Source organism: Rhinoderma darwinii, chromosome 3 (assembly GCF_050947455.1).
Source record: "Rhinoderma darwinii isolate aRhiDar2 chromosome 3, aRhiDar2.hap1, whole genome shotgun sequence".
NCBI classification, from domain to species: Eukaryota; Metazoa; Chordata; class Amphibia; order Anura; family Rhinodermatidae; genus Rhinoderma; species Rhinoderma darwinii.
This window is the reverse complement of record NC_134689.1, coordinates 257,230,617-257,244,600: the sequence shown is the minus strand read 5'-3', so window position 1 is coordinate 257,244,600 and position 13,984 is coordinate 257,230,617. Positions and strand designations below refer to the sequence as shown.

The 13,984-nt window shown below is 42.3% G+C and overlaps 1 protein-coding gene across 8 annotated transcripts in view; it reads right to left on the bottom strand.

The window, feature by feature from the left end:
- EDC3 (enhancer of mRNA decapping 3) overlaps positions 1–10,533 on the bottom strand; it is a 67,341-nt gene extending 56,808 nt beyond the window's left edge. For 6 of the 8 annotated variants that reach the window (XM_075857807.1, XM_075857812.1, XM_075857810.1 and 3 more), the window contains exons 1-2: positions 6,306–6,387; positions 3,714–3,909 (exon numbers count right to left, since the gene is read on the bottom strand). In XM_075857807.1, the coding sequence (XP_075713922.1) occupies positions 3,714–3,909; positions 6,306–6,330 (221 nt within the window). In that variant the 5' untranslated portion in view covers positions 6,331–6,387. The other 2 variants (XM_075857808.1, XM_075857809.1) reach the window with 2 other exon arrangements.
- Between the last annotated feature and the right edge of the window lie 3,451 nt (positions 10,534–13,984).

The following is a 13,984-nucleotide window of genomic DNA, read 5'->3' as shown; positions in this document are numbered from 1 at the left end:
ACAAAAAATATATAAATAGATAAGAAAACAATGATGTTGTAATTAAAGGATATGTAAAACTTTGAACAATTTTTTTTAAAATAATTATGAACTAATTATGGATTAATAGTTATGAACTTCAATGTGATCGGTAACAGCTCGATCCTGCATGTCAGAGACACGCAGTACCCGCTGACACTGAACCCGTCAGTCCCGCTGTCCTGAAGGATACGGGTTTCAGCGCTAGATTAAGGATGCTTCGAAATTTCGATACCATTTCGATGCTGTGCGGGAGCAAACGGTTCAATACCGTCAATTTATGTATTTCGATACTAACCTGTGTGGCCGCACAGCTTAGTATTGAAATAAATTAAGACAACATGGCGCACGTGCAGTGTAAAGCGCCCGCGATGTTCTCTTCTTAGGCTAGATTCACACCAGGGTTGCGCATCTCGGACCTGAAAAACGATAGTTTTTCACGTCTGAGATGCATCTGTGCTCTGCACTGCGGGACGCGTTATCACACATCCGCCATATACTAGAGCCTATGGAGGGATGCGTGAAGCGTGAAAAAATAGGACATGTCCTATATTCTCACGGACCCTTCACACGGTCCATTGAAAAAACGACCCGTGTAAACAGCCACATTGAATTACATAGGTCCGTGTGACGGCCGTTGTTTTGACGGCCGTCACACGGACGTATAACACGTTCGTGTGAATAAGGCCTTACAGTGACCCTTTCCCTGCCCATCTCTCACATTCCCAGATTATCATTGGTTTCAATAGAGAAAAGAGAAGCGTTCCTCCCTCCTACCTTGACGCCGCACTCGTCATTTAGTGCTGGCCACGTCACAGTAGGAGGGAGCAACGCTCCTCCTTCCTTTCTCTACAGCCATCAATACTAATCTAAGAATGTAAGAAAGGGGCACGGAGGAGACTGTCACGAGCGGCAAAGGTTTCCTGATGACGTGCCTGTGTCGTTCGCGCTGCAGTGTAGTGACAGATCGGCCCCAGGCAGGTATTACAGCACAAGCTTGAAATAAAGGCAGTCAGCATTGAGGAACATTGGGGTTAATGTGACCCACATTAATCCCAATGTTACCATTATGTGATTGAAATGATGAAGTCACTTATTATTAATGTCAGGCACATGGTGTTATGAATTTAGTACCTCCATGTACCTCACATTAATAGTAATTAACCCCATCATGTACCTCCCACATTAACTCAATGTTGCCCAATACAACTGTGAGCGAGGTACTTGATGGGATCACTTACTATATTGATTTTTATTGGGCACCATTGGGTTAATGTGTGAGGGAAATTATGTGGTTAATTCACATGGCTGTGCTCGGTGCGTGAGATTCAGACCGTATTTCACCCACTTTTCCTGGATCCAACATAGTTCAGAAAGCCGGGCTCCTAGCATCATAGTCATCTATACTGCTGTGAGTCACTGCCTCCCCACGGGAATACCGTCTCATAGTGAAATTATGCTTACAGTACGGGAGCCCGGCTTTCTGAACTATGTTGGATACAGGAAAAGCGGGTGACATACGGTCTGTATCGCACGCACCGAACACAGCCATGTGAATTAACCACATAATTTCCCTCACACATTAACCCAATGGTGCCCATTATAATTATTATAGTAAGCAATCCCATCAAGTACCTCGCTCGCAGCTGTAATGGGCAACATTGGGTTAATGTGAGGCACATGATGGGGTTAATTAGCATTAATGTGAGGTACATGGAGGTTCAAAATTGATAACATCTTGTGCCTTAAATCAGAAAATCGAAGGACTTTATCTTTTTGAGGTGTTTTTTTTTATTGTTGGCAAAGTATCGTTTTGGTATCGAGTATCGTAATACTACTCTAAGTATCGGTATCGAGGTCCAAATTCTGGTATCGTGACAACCCTATGCTAGATACAGCTGCTCTGTATACAGGACATAAAAGCAGCTGTATCTCAAAAAGTAAAAATAATGTTTAATAAAAAGTATTTAGAAAGTTGCACAAAACACACTGATATATATATATATATATATATATATATATAAAAATAAATAAATAAATAAAAAGAATTCAAAAGGTGTACATAGCCTTTAAGAGAATGCTATAGATTTTAAAATCATTATCATGATGTATTCTGGGTTGATTTGCCATAGATTTCAGGCCATCTTCTCAGTGCAAATGGCCATAAAGGTGCTTTCCCCATCAGGGACATTTATGACATATCCACAGGATATTCCAAACGAAGTAGTAGGACAACAGCACACGTCTCCAAATCTTCAAAAAGGTTTTATTGTCCAAACAGCCCACGACAAACAGCCCACGACAAACAGCCCACGACAAACAGCCCACGACAAACAGCCCTGTTTGTCGTACGATGTTTTGACAATAAAACCTTTTTGAAGACTTGAAGACATGTGCGGTTGTCCTATACGTTTGGAATTTGCATTATGCCAGAGTGGGTTTGCCTCGCTTGACAGCGTGCACCGCACCAGAAACTCGGGACTTGTGCTGCTTTATTTTCTCTTACTTTGGCTTAATATCCACAGGATATGTCATAAATGTCAGATAGACGCGGGTCCCACCCCTGGGACCCGAACCTATCTCTAGAACGGGGCCCCCTAAACCCAGTTCTACAGTTCTAGCTGAAGCCTGTGATTTCCGACTATGAAGAAAAAAAACAGCGTAACAGCTTTCAAGATCAGTTTTCTGCCGAACTGGCAAGGGGGCGTGTAACACTGCTACGGACAGTGTAAGAACTCGGAAGCGCTTGCACTGTCCGTAGCAGTGACATGCCCCCTTGCCAGTTCGGCAGAAGACAAATCTTGAAAGCTGAAGAATGAGAGCGTGCGCGTTCTGTGTCTCTCTCTGCCCCCCCCCCCACACTCTTGATGTAACACTGCCCATATCTGATTGGACAGTGTCGCAGCCATAGTAACACACCCCCTTGCCAGTTCAGGGGGCTATTTAAATATCGGGCGCCAAATATAACGGCACCGATATCTAAATAACGGAGGGGTGTAGATAAAAGATGTAAAGTGCCCCAGGGTTTGTGCAGCCCTCCCCATTACATGCTGCATACGTATGGGGAGGTGAAAGGTTCTCTTTAAAGAGGACCTGTCACCTCTCCTGACATGTCTTTTTTTGCAAAGACTTGTACTCCTCATGAAATAATCCTGGAACATAAGTTCTTAGAACTCTTCACTGTGCCATTCCTTTGTTATTTGGCCACGAAAATTCTGAATTAATTGATAACTGGGTGTTACATTCCCCTTATGAAAGGAGTGTGTCCCTACACAGTCTCACTCTGTCAGCACTGACTGGACATGGTCAGTCTGTGCCAATTTATTCTGAAATTTCTAGGAAGAATAACAGGAATGCAAGAAAAGGTTCTCAAGAAATGTTATTTCATCGGGAATACAAACATTTACTAAAGCAGACATGTCAGGAGAGGTGATTGTTTAAGAATATATTCGCATGGGGCTGTGATGGTGCCCAATACCACAAATGAGATAAAACCGCAGAAAAACTAGAATATGTTTATAATATGGGTCTATCACATTTTTTTCCAAGTTGTAGTGAATGTGTGGCTCTCTGCAAACCATTACCACCTTGTGGAAACATACCCTTAGATATGAAACCACTTGGCTGGCCCACAAATCCTAGTGAGTATGGTTACCAATGGTACAGACCCATGAGAAAAGGAGTAGTCAACAAACCTGAATGTAACCTCTGGAACGAGGCACTTAACGCCATTGTGGAAGGGGTGTGTGAGTGATATTGTCTGATTGAGCTGATCTACAGCAGATACACGGCCTTGGTACACTCCAAGGGTGTCTCCGCAATTTATGGATACAATGCTACCCAACCAATCTCCTGCCATGATATAGGCTTGAATGATCCCAAGCGATATGCCTAGAAGAGAATAAAAGAGATAATATTCAGGCTACATTTACACGACAGTGAAAAAAAACGGCCATTAAAAACAGATCAGCGGTCAGTTTTTCATGGCCATTTTGCATCAGTGTGTCTCCAAATTTCCATACAATTTCCAGTCCGTTTTTAATGGCCGTTTATCATTTGTTTTTTTATGGCAGTTAAATTTTTTTGTCCATATATGCTGCTTGGCCACACGACAGGGCTCTGAAGGAAAGGACTGCCATTTGGCTTTTGGAGCGCAGATGGATTGGTTTTCTGGGCACCATGTCGCATTTGCAAAGCCTCTAGAAAGTGACCTCATTTTGGAAGCTACACCCCCTGAGGAATTAATCTACAGGTGTAGTGAGCATTTTGACTCCACAAGAGTTTTATAGATTTTGTTAGAATTTGGCCGTAAACATTACAAACTAAATTTTTTCAAATAATATGTAGTTTGAGTTCAACATTTTTCATTTTCCCAAGGGGTAATTAGGGGGGGAAAAAAACACTCCACAAATTATTACACAACTTCTTCTTAATACAGCAATACCCCATATGTGGTCATAAACTGCTGTTTGGGCGCACAGCAGGGCTCTGAAGGGAAGGTGTGTAATTTTGCTCTTGGAGCTCAGATTCTACTGGATTGGTTTCTTGGCGTTATGTCGCATTTGCAGAGCCCTTGAGATATTAGTACATTGGAAAGCCCACAAGAAGTGACCCCATTTTGGAAATTACACCATTGCTCTCCAGGGCATGGCAACGCCATATATGTGGACGTAAACTGCTGTTTGGGTAGTATAGGGCTTAAAAGGGAGGGACCACCATTTTTCTTTTGAAGAACGGATTTGTTTGGGGTTTTACTGGTATTACAATTTAGTATGAGGTAGCATATGCAAGCTGTGCGGAGTACATCAGGGCATAATAAGGTGGTATGTTAATGGGGTGAATAAACAATAATCCATAGATATGTGGTACACTCTGAAGCAAATGGTATCCATTTTTATCCCCCTTTTAGAACACCCTTTGTTTTTGGACATTTCCTTTTTTGCAGTTTTGGGAACTTTGCTGGGAAAGTGTTACCCTGATATAATACGGGCACCCTCACTTCCAGCAGACGTGCTGTGGCCGTCTCATTCCTGGGTCTTAAATAATAGGGCCTTGATAACCTTCTAGAAACTGAAGAAATTTTTCCCTCTGGCTGGCATATCAGGATGTTTTTTATCACTTTTTATTAAATTTTTTGCGAGGCAAGATGACCAAAAAAAACAGCGATTCTGGCAATATTTTTTTTATGCCGTTCACCGTGAGGTATAAATAACATGATAGTTTGTGTTGTTACGTACACTGCTGTTTCAATTATGTATAGTTTTATTATTTTATTTTTTCCAGTAATAAAATACTTATCATGGGAAAAAGGCGATTTTTGTTTTTTGAATTTGAAACCTCTTTTTTTTAGTCCCACAAGGAGACTTGAAGATCCAGCTTCCTAATCGTTGGTATAATACAATGCAATACTTATGTATCGCAGATTATTATTCCTGTCAGTTTTCAGCTTGCAGCCCCCATCCCTCTATCTAAACATCCTGGCCAAAGCAAAGTGGCTTGTTGGCACCACCGGACACCCAGCGATCTCCCCGCCTTAATAGCTAGGCTGCGGACTCCCAACGGAAAGCCGCAACATAAAAGGTGTATACGTCACCATGGGACTCCAGCCCTGGGAAAGCTTCTGAAGTCACAGTCCATATATGGACCGTGACAACAGGAGTTCCCCATGGTCAAAGTCCCGGGTAGAGCGACTGTGCAGGCAGCTCCCGTAACATAACCGTCCATATACTTTAAGCCTATACCTGTGACGGATGCCATACAGTGGCATCCGTCACCCATAGGCTCCCATGTAAAAAAACAAAAACAAAAAAAAAAATATACTGCGAGGTATACTTTTTTTTTTTTGCAGGTTCCCTCAGGATGACATAGCATAGTCTACTGCACGATTCCATCCTTCAGGGAAAAAAATGGTATACCGACGTATACCAACTAGGAGACGGAGGTCAAAAGTACACAGTTTTGACCTCAGTCTGCTAACGTTGCCCTATGGACACATTTATCGGGTTCATCAGGACCTTTCCCGACTTACATGATAAACGTAGTCCATAAACACAATGTAAACAGGACCTAAGAAAGAGCTGGATATTAAAGTACTTTACATAAACTGCCTGTCTTTGTTGTCTATAGCAACCAATCAGAGCTCAGCTTTCACTTTTTCTGAGCAGTTAAAAAAACAAACCTGAGCTCAGCTTGGTTGTTCTGGGTAACAAGGACAGCTTTACTATTAGAGGGTTGATAAATGAGGCCAATTTATTAAAATAAAGGAGAAAACATTGACAATTACGAACCACTGTGCAGTGAATGAACGCGCATTGAGTTCTTCCTCAGTCCCTAGTTTGTAGTAGACACAATGGAATCTAGGACGTTCATATTTACATTACAAGGGGTAAGAAGATTGTCCCTCTACTTCTGTGACATGTAAACCACGAGCGATCTACATTTATATGACGCTCCTCCGGGGGCGGGGACATCAATAAACGTGGAGGACAGGAACGTGACTGAAACCGCAAGTCCGTATCGAGGAATCCCCCAAATGCGTGGTCACAGATCTTATTGCTGAGGTAGTTAAGGAATTAAATACTGGATACATATGGCATAGCGCGCACGTAAACCCTGCAGATAACGCGTCGCACATCTTCAAACACCGCGATAACTAGTCAGTAACGGCGCACAAAGAAAAAAAAAAAAGATAGATTTTTCTTTTTAAATGACTATAACCCACCTTTCGCTACACAGAAGTCTCCAACAATAACTTCCGGTTCAAGGCGCCCGCCTGACGGCGTCACTGCCGGCTTCTAAATCGTGTGAGTGGTTGCTATGGAAACAAGCGGCAAAATGTGTCTCCAATTTCAATGGTGTGCCGTGGTCCACATGGACGGTAATCATTTGTATACAGTATTGTAGCTTCTTCATTGTGTGGAAAAACATTGGGCCTCATGTTTTCAAAGTGGCATAGTCTCCCATTTGAACTTTTATTTTTTAAATTGCACTGTCCATTAAAAAGGGTTTTCCTGGGACTTTGATTTTGACACTGCCACCATGCTTGTCAATCGCCTTCATTGTTTTACAGAAGCAGCGCCATACATTTGATAGTGGCTGTGCCTGGTATTGCAGCTTAGACCCATTTATTGCTGAAGGATAGACCATTAATTAAAGGGGTTTGCCGATCAGGGACATTTATGACATATTCACATGATATGCCATAAATATCAGATAGATGCGGGACCCACCTCTGGGACCCGCACCTATCTCTAGAACGGGGCCTCCTTAACCATGTTCTACCTTTCTCTGTTCCTGCTGCCACTTGTAATTTCCAACCATGTAATCGTAAAACAGCGTAACTCACTGAGCTACGCTGTTTTTGTAACTCCCATAGAAATGAATGGCAGTTACGAAAACAGAGTAGCTCAACAAGCTAGACTGTTTTCTGATTACATGGTCGGAAACTACAAGTGGCAGCGGGAAAAGACAAAAGGTAGAACAGGGTTTAGGGGGCCCACGTTCTAGAGATAAGTGCGGGTCCCAGACTTGGGACCCGCATCTATCTGACATTTATGCCATATCCTGTGTATATACCCTAAATGTCCCTCATGGCAAAATCCCTTTAATATCAAAGGACTGATTTTCAGTCTTTATCACCAAAAAGCCCGGTACCGCTTTTACCAACTTTTCTTTCAGATCCATCCATTGCATTGACGAAAATCCAGGGAAGAAGCTAGGAATGACCAGTCGTGGCCTGCTCCCTGGTCAATTAATTGTATTTGACATCGGAGTCAATTAATTGTATTTGACATCGGTGTCAGTTATAGGGGGTCACCGTCTGTCATACACTATCGGTGTACACGGCAAAACAATCTACCAACATATATATATAGACTTGCACATACACTTTTAGTAGGCATCTGGGTGTCCTTTTGGCCAGGATACGTCAGAATGTCGCAGTGCCAACTGTATTGAAAGTGGGCTGCGCTTTACTATAGAACTAAATTTAAAAAAAGAAAGTTTTCCGCATGGATTTTTTTAATGCCAGACTATGCAACTGTATAGGTATACAGTTGCCTGAGTTTGGCCATATATTTGGTGTGACTGCTTCAAACAGTCCCAATGAATGCGGTGTGAATTGAGGAGGAGTATACGATTTAAAAAACCTTTATCAGTGGTGGTCTGTATGTTAAAGGGGTTTTCCAGCCAGTAAAAATGTACGGCCTATCCTCAGGATAGGCCATCAATAGCTGATGTGTCGGGGTCCGACTCCCGGGACCCCCGTCGATCAGCTGTTTTGAAGGGGGTGCAGCACTCGTACGAGCGCTGCTTCCCCTTCATTTCTACTTGCTCACTGTACATATTCGACATAAATTTAGCCGCGATTCACAGGTAATGCAGCCTTTTCTCCATTGAAGTGAATGGGAGAAAAGGCTGCAATACTCGTACGAGCACTGGACCCCCTTCAAAACAGCTGAGAGGTGGGATCCTGGGAGTCAGACCCCGACCCATCAGCTATTGATGTCTTATCCTGAGGATAGGCCATACATTTTTACTGGCTGGAAAACCCCTTTAAAGGGGTTGTCCAGGCACATGATGATTTTTCATACTGATGACCTATCCACAGGATAAGTCATCAGTATATGATCGGTTGAGGTCCGACACCCGGACCCTGCACTGATCAGCTGTTTCGTGTGCACCCGGGCATCGGATGTTATGCAGTGGCCAGTCTGCTTCCGGCACGGACATCCAATGCGGGGTCCGGGTGTCGGACCCCACCGATCATATACTGATGACCTATCCTGTGGAGCAGGATTTACCGTTAGCATTTTCATCTTTCCTCAGAGAGCGTTATACGTGCTATTAGATTATGTCCTTTCTATAGTTTGTGCATGCCGAAGGGAAACAAATGGGCAGAGCACTTTTACCATTTCATTCTAGCAAACGGCCAGGCTCTCAGCACCTGGATCCCCACCGAACAAAACTTCTGACAAGACTTTAAGACAAGTTTTTTTTACATTTCAGTTACCTTTTAAGTGTGCACACCGTTGGCTGGCACCCACTGTTAAGGGAACACTGGTGATGTGTCATATTTTTGCGGTGCATATAAGGTTGTGAGATTAAACTCCATCACTCTTGAGTTCCTTTTCTCCATAACAGAATTTTCCCAGGATTCATTCATATTTCCAAAAATGACCGATGGAGAGATTGCACATACAATGGTTTGATGTACAGAAATCTAAAATGGTTGTGGGCGGAGCTTTTATTTATAGGTTCATGCCTTCACTTAACACACATTAACCAATCAGATGATGCCAAGTACATATAGGTATACACCCAAATATATTTCCATATAAAGTAATGACTTTCTGCCTAATGTATATAAATCCTGGTACTCATCAGTTTGGAATGCCAGATTATGTCATCTTTACCCTATATTTGATGATAGGCAATACATTCATTTAAGAGAAGGTTAAAAGCATATCTAATACATATCCCAAACAATATAATGCAGTCATTTTGATAATATTTATATGAATTACAATCACAGTTATTATATTTATAGAATTACTCTGACAGTTCCGCTCTTTTTGACAAAATACTGCATCCAACTATTCTATTCCTATGGGAACCTATATCCTCTGAAGGTGAAAACTCGGATCCTCCTATCCCTTCCTAACCTAGTATAGTGGCCATTAGATTGGGGAATCTACCTATCATGAGTTACAGCTGAAACTGTGGTATATCACGGATTACACGAGTAGCCATATAAACAGTGGGATCATCAAACTTGCCTTGAGATCATTTCCCAAAGATCATCTATAAATCATTTACCAAAGGCCTTATTCACACGGACGTGTCCGTTTTGCGCGCGCAAAAAACACTGCGTTTTGCGCGCGCAAAAGGTCCGTGTGTCATCAGCATATGATGAGTGGCTGCGTGATTTTCATTGATTGGCTGATGATGAGTGGCTGATTGATGAGTGGCTGATTGATTTTCACGCAGCCGGCATCATGATGACACTCTGTTTTTATGTTTGCAAACAGAAAAGCACGAGGTGCTTTACTGTTTTCATTCATTTATTTTTCTGCTGTTGCGCGAATCACGCGCGGCACCCGGAAGTTCTTCCGTGTGCCGAGCGCGATTTGCACGCACCCATTGACTTCAATGGGTGCGTGCAGCGCGAAACACGGCCAAATATAGGACATGTCGTTCGTTTCACGCAACGTACATACGCTTGTAATGTCCGTGAAATTCACTGACAGTCTGAACGGCCCCATTCAGTAACATAGGTCCGTGCGACGCGCGTGATTTCCACGCGCATAGCACGGACGTATGATACGTTCGTGTAAATAAGGCCTTAGAGTGGGCTGTTCCTGGCCACACAAATCTATCCCTAATTATCTGATTCTTTCCTAACACCACCACGATGGACACATATGTCGACTTGAGAGGGGTTTCATCCATCACAGTAGGCGCATATCCATCCATCATCCTTGATGAATTGAGGCATGTGAACTCTTACTGGAAGAAAGGATGTAGAAGTTATTTTATGTCCCAATGTTTCTCCTTTTTCTACACATAGAACTTTATTCTGCGTTGGGTTTTTATAACCAAACACTTCGTCTTCAGCATAAAAAAATTAGTTTGACAATCAAATAAATAAGTATTCCTATAATAAATACCTACAAAGCTACATGTAATATTCCATAAAACTGAACCACCTATACCCTTAAACCAGTCAACTGGGTTTAGCCAACTAAGCAAATCTGAATTCCAGTTTTCCTGAGAGTTTTAACTTTCCTGAACTCTTCCTTTACCTTCTTAGCCTGCTCGATATCATATGTGACATGCAACAGGCGAGAGAGTTCTATATAATGGCAGCAGGCAGGACCTACTATCTGACACATACCACCTTGGGATGTTATGAGTTAGTCCAGGACTACAGCATGCTGGATAGTTACTAAGATAAGCTGACTGGTAAGTGTGCTAGTTATATGTAAAGCATCAAAGACATATTCTGTAATATTGTCACATAAGCCAGCAAGCTTTTCAATATTATGTGCATTTCTTACAGATAGCCCTACTAGTGGGAGTAATAGGCCAAACTTTTCTTGCCAGGGAACATGTACTATGGATTTAGCCTTACTCGAGTCAGCTTCCCTCTTGAACAACATATGATTTGGTAAGTTACTGTAAGGAAAATTATTATCCTCCCATACCCATGTGGCTGACTGGAGTCTAGCTAATGTACAGGCTCCTTCTGCTCCCATTTATATGCATTATGACCACACAATATATAGATATCATCCAGAAGCTTACTTTGAGACTTGATCCTGTGCCCTGCACTTGCCACATAACTTCCTCCATTCAGTTGCTCAGGTCGGGGTTTGCTGTGCCTGTTTTCAAATGTTGGAGGGTATGAACGCTGTGTTCATGTTTAAAAAGTGACTTTTGCTCATTTAATTTTGAAACCAAAGTACAGTATATGGCTCCGAAAAATGTCCACGTTAACAAAATGTTGCACAATTTTGCACGCATTTTGTAAAAATTGGCAGTATTGCTAGTATGGACTGCCAGTATTGCATGCACTTTGAGCCTCATGTGAATTTGTTCTTGCTCGTGTGCATAATAGGACACAGTGAGCAAACTGTATATGCTGTCTTATTAATATAAATAAAAATATGCTTCCAATTTTCAGCTCAAGTCGCACACATGTATGTCCACATACCTATATACTGCATGGCTTAAATTATGTGGAAACTGCTAGTAATTGGTGATTTTGGCCATTGCAGCTACATAGGCTATACACCGTGTTCCAAATTATTATGCACATTGGATTTTAGTGTCATAAACATTTAATTATTAGTTTTTCAATTAAACTCATGGATGGTATTGTGTCTTAGGGCTCTTTGGATCATTGTAATCAATCTCAGACACCTGTGATAATTAGTTTGCCAGGTGTGCCCAATCAAAGGAAAACTACTTAAGAAGGACGTTCCACATTATTAAGCAGGCCACAGGTTTCAAGCAATATGGGAAAGAAAAAAAGATCTCTCTGCTGCCGAAAAGCGTGAAATACTGCAATACCTTGGACAAGGTATGAAAACATTGGATATTTCAAGAAAACTTAGGCGTGATCATCGTACTGTGAAAAGATTTGTGGCTGATTCAGAGCACAGACGGGTTCGTTCAGATAAAGGCATAATGAGGAAGGTTTCTGCCAGACAAATTAATAGGATTAGGAGAGCAGCTGCTAAAATGCCATTGCAAAACAGCAAACAGGTATTTGAAGCTGCTGGTGCCACTAGAGTCCTGCGAACCTCAAGGTGTAGGATCCTCCAGAGGTTTGCCAGTGTGCATAAAGCTATTATTCGGCCACCCCTAAACAATGCTCACAAGCAGAAACGGTTGCAGTGGACTCAGAAATACATAAAGACTAATTTTCAAACCGTGTTGTTTACTGATGAGTGCTGTGCAACCCTGGATGGTCCAGATGGATGGAGTAGTGGATGGTTGGTGAATGGCCACCATGTTCCAACAAGGCTGCGACGTCAGCAAGGAGGTGGCAGAGTTATGTTTTGGGCTGGAATCATGGGGAGAGAGCTGGTAGGCCCATTTAGGGTCACTGACGGTGTGAAAATGACCTCTGCAAAGTACGTAGAGTTTATGACTGACCTCTTTCTTCCGTGGTACAAAAAGAAGAACCGTGCCTTCCGTAGCAAAATTATCTTCATGCATGACAATGCACCATCTCATGCTGCAAAGAATACCTCTGTGTCATTGGCTGCTATGGGCATAAAAGGAGAGAAACTCATGGTGTGGCCCCCATGTTCCCCTGACCTCAACCCTATTGAGAACCTTTGGAGCATCCTCAAGCAAAATATCTATGAGGGTGGGAGGCAGTTCACATGAAAACAGAAGCCCTGGGAGGCTATTCTGACATCCTGCAAAGATATTCAAGCAGAAACTGTCCAAATACTCACAAATTCAATGATTGTGAAGGTGATATCAAAGAAGGGGTCCTATGTTAACATGTAACTTGGCCTGATAAGTTTTTTTTGATTGAAAGAGCTTTAGATTTCTGTAAATATGACCTTCTGATGCTGCAAATTCAACAAATTACCATTTTAGTTTTCTTTACAATCTTTAACCAGTTCAGGACCGGGCTATTTTGCGCCTTCAGGACCAGACACCGTTTAGCCCTTTTTAGCACGCGATAGTTAAATGGCTATAACTTTTTTATTTGTTGGGCTAACGACGTGATTTTTGCGACGTTTTTTCCGTAGACAATGCAGGTTTCATTTTTTATCGTTTTTATACACACCTTTTTTGCTATTTTAGAATTTTTATTCATAAAGTTTGAAAATAATAGTAAAAAAATAAGCTTTTTTACGTTTCAGCTATTTTTTTTGGTAATAACATAGTTTTACCCTAAGGCTATGTTCACACGGAGTATTTTGGGGGAGGAATATCTGCCTCAAAGCTCCAAACGGAATTTTGAGGCAGATATTCCTCCCCCAAAATACTCCGTGTGAATAGCAATGATCGCGCCGTTTTTCGCCCGCGGCCATTGAGCGCCGCGGGCAGAAAACACGCTTTCTCCTGCCTCCCATTGAAGTCAATGGGAGGTCGGAGGCGGAAGCGCCCGAAGATAGGGCATGTCGCTTCTTTTCCCCGCGAGGCAGTTTTACTGCTCGCGGGAAAAAGACGCCGACGCCTCCCATTGAAATCAATGGGAGGCGTTCTCGGGCCGTTTATGCCGAGTTTTGCGACGCGGTTTCCGCGTCAAAAAACTCGGCAAAAGACCCCGTGTGAACATAGCCTAAAATAGACCTTTTATTTGTGATCATCATTGTCTACCGTAAATTTTAATCTATTACATGTCTATATTAGGGTAATTGGGTCAGCGCTAGCGTTACGACAATGATTGGCGGGGGGGAACTGTTTTTTTGGGGGTGGGTATTTTATGTGTATTTATTAT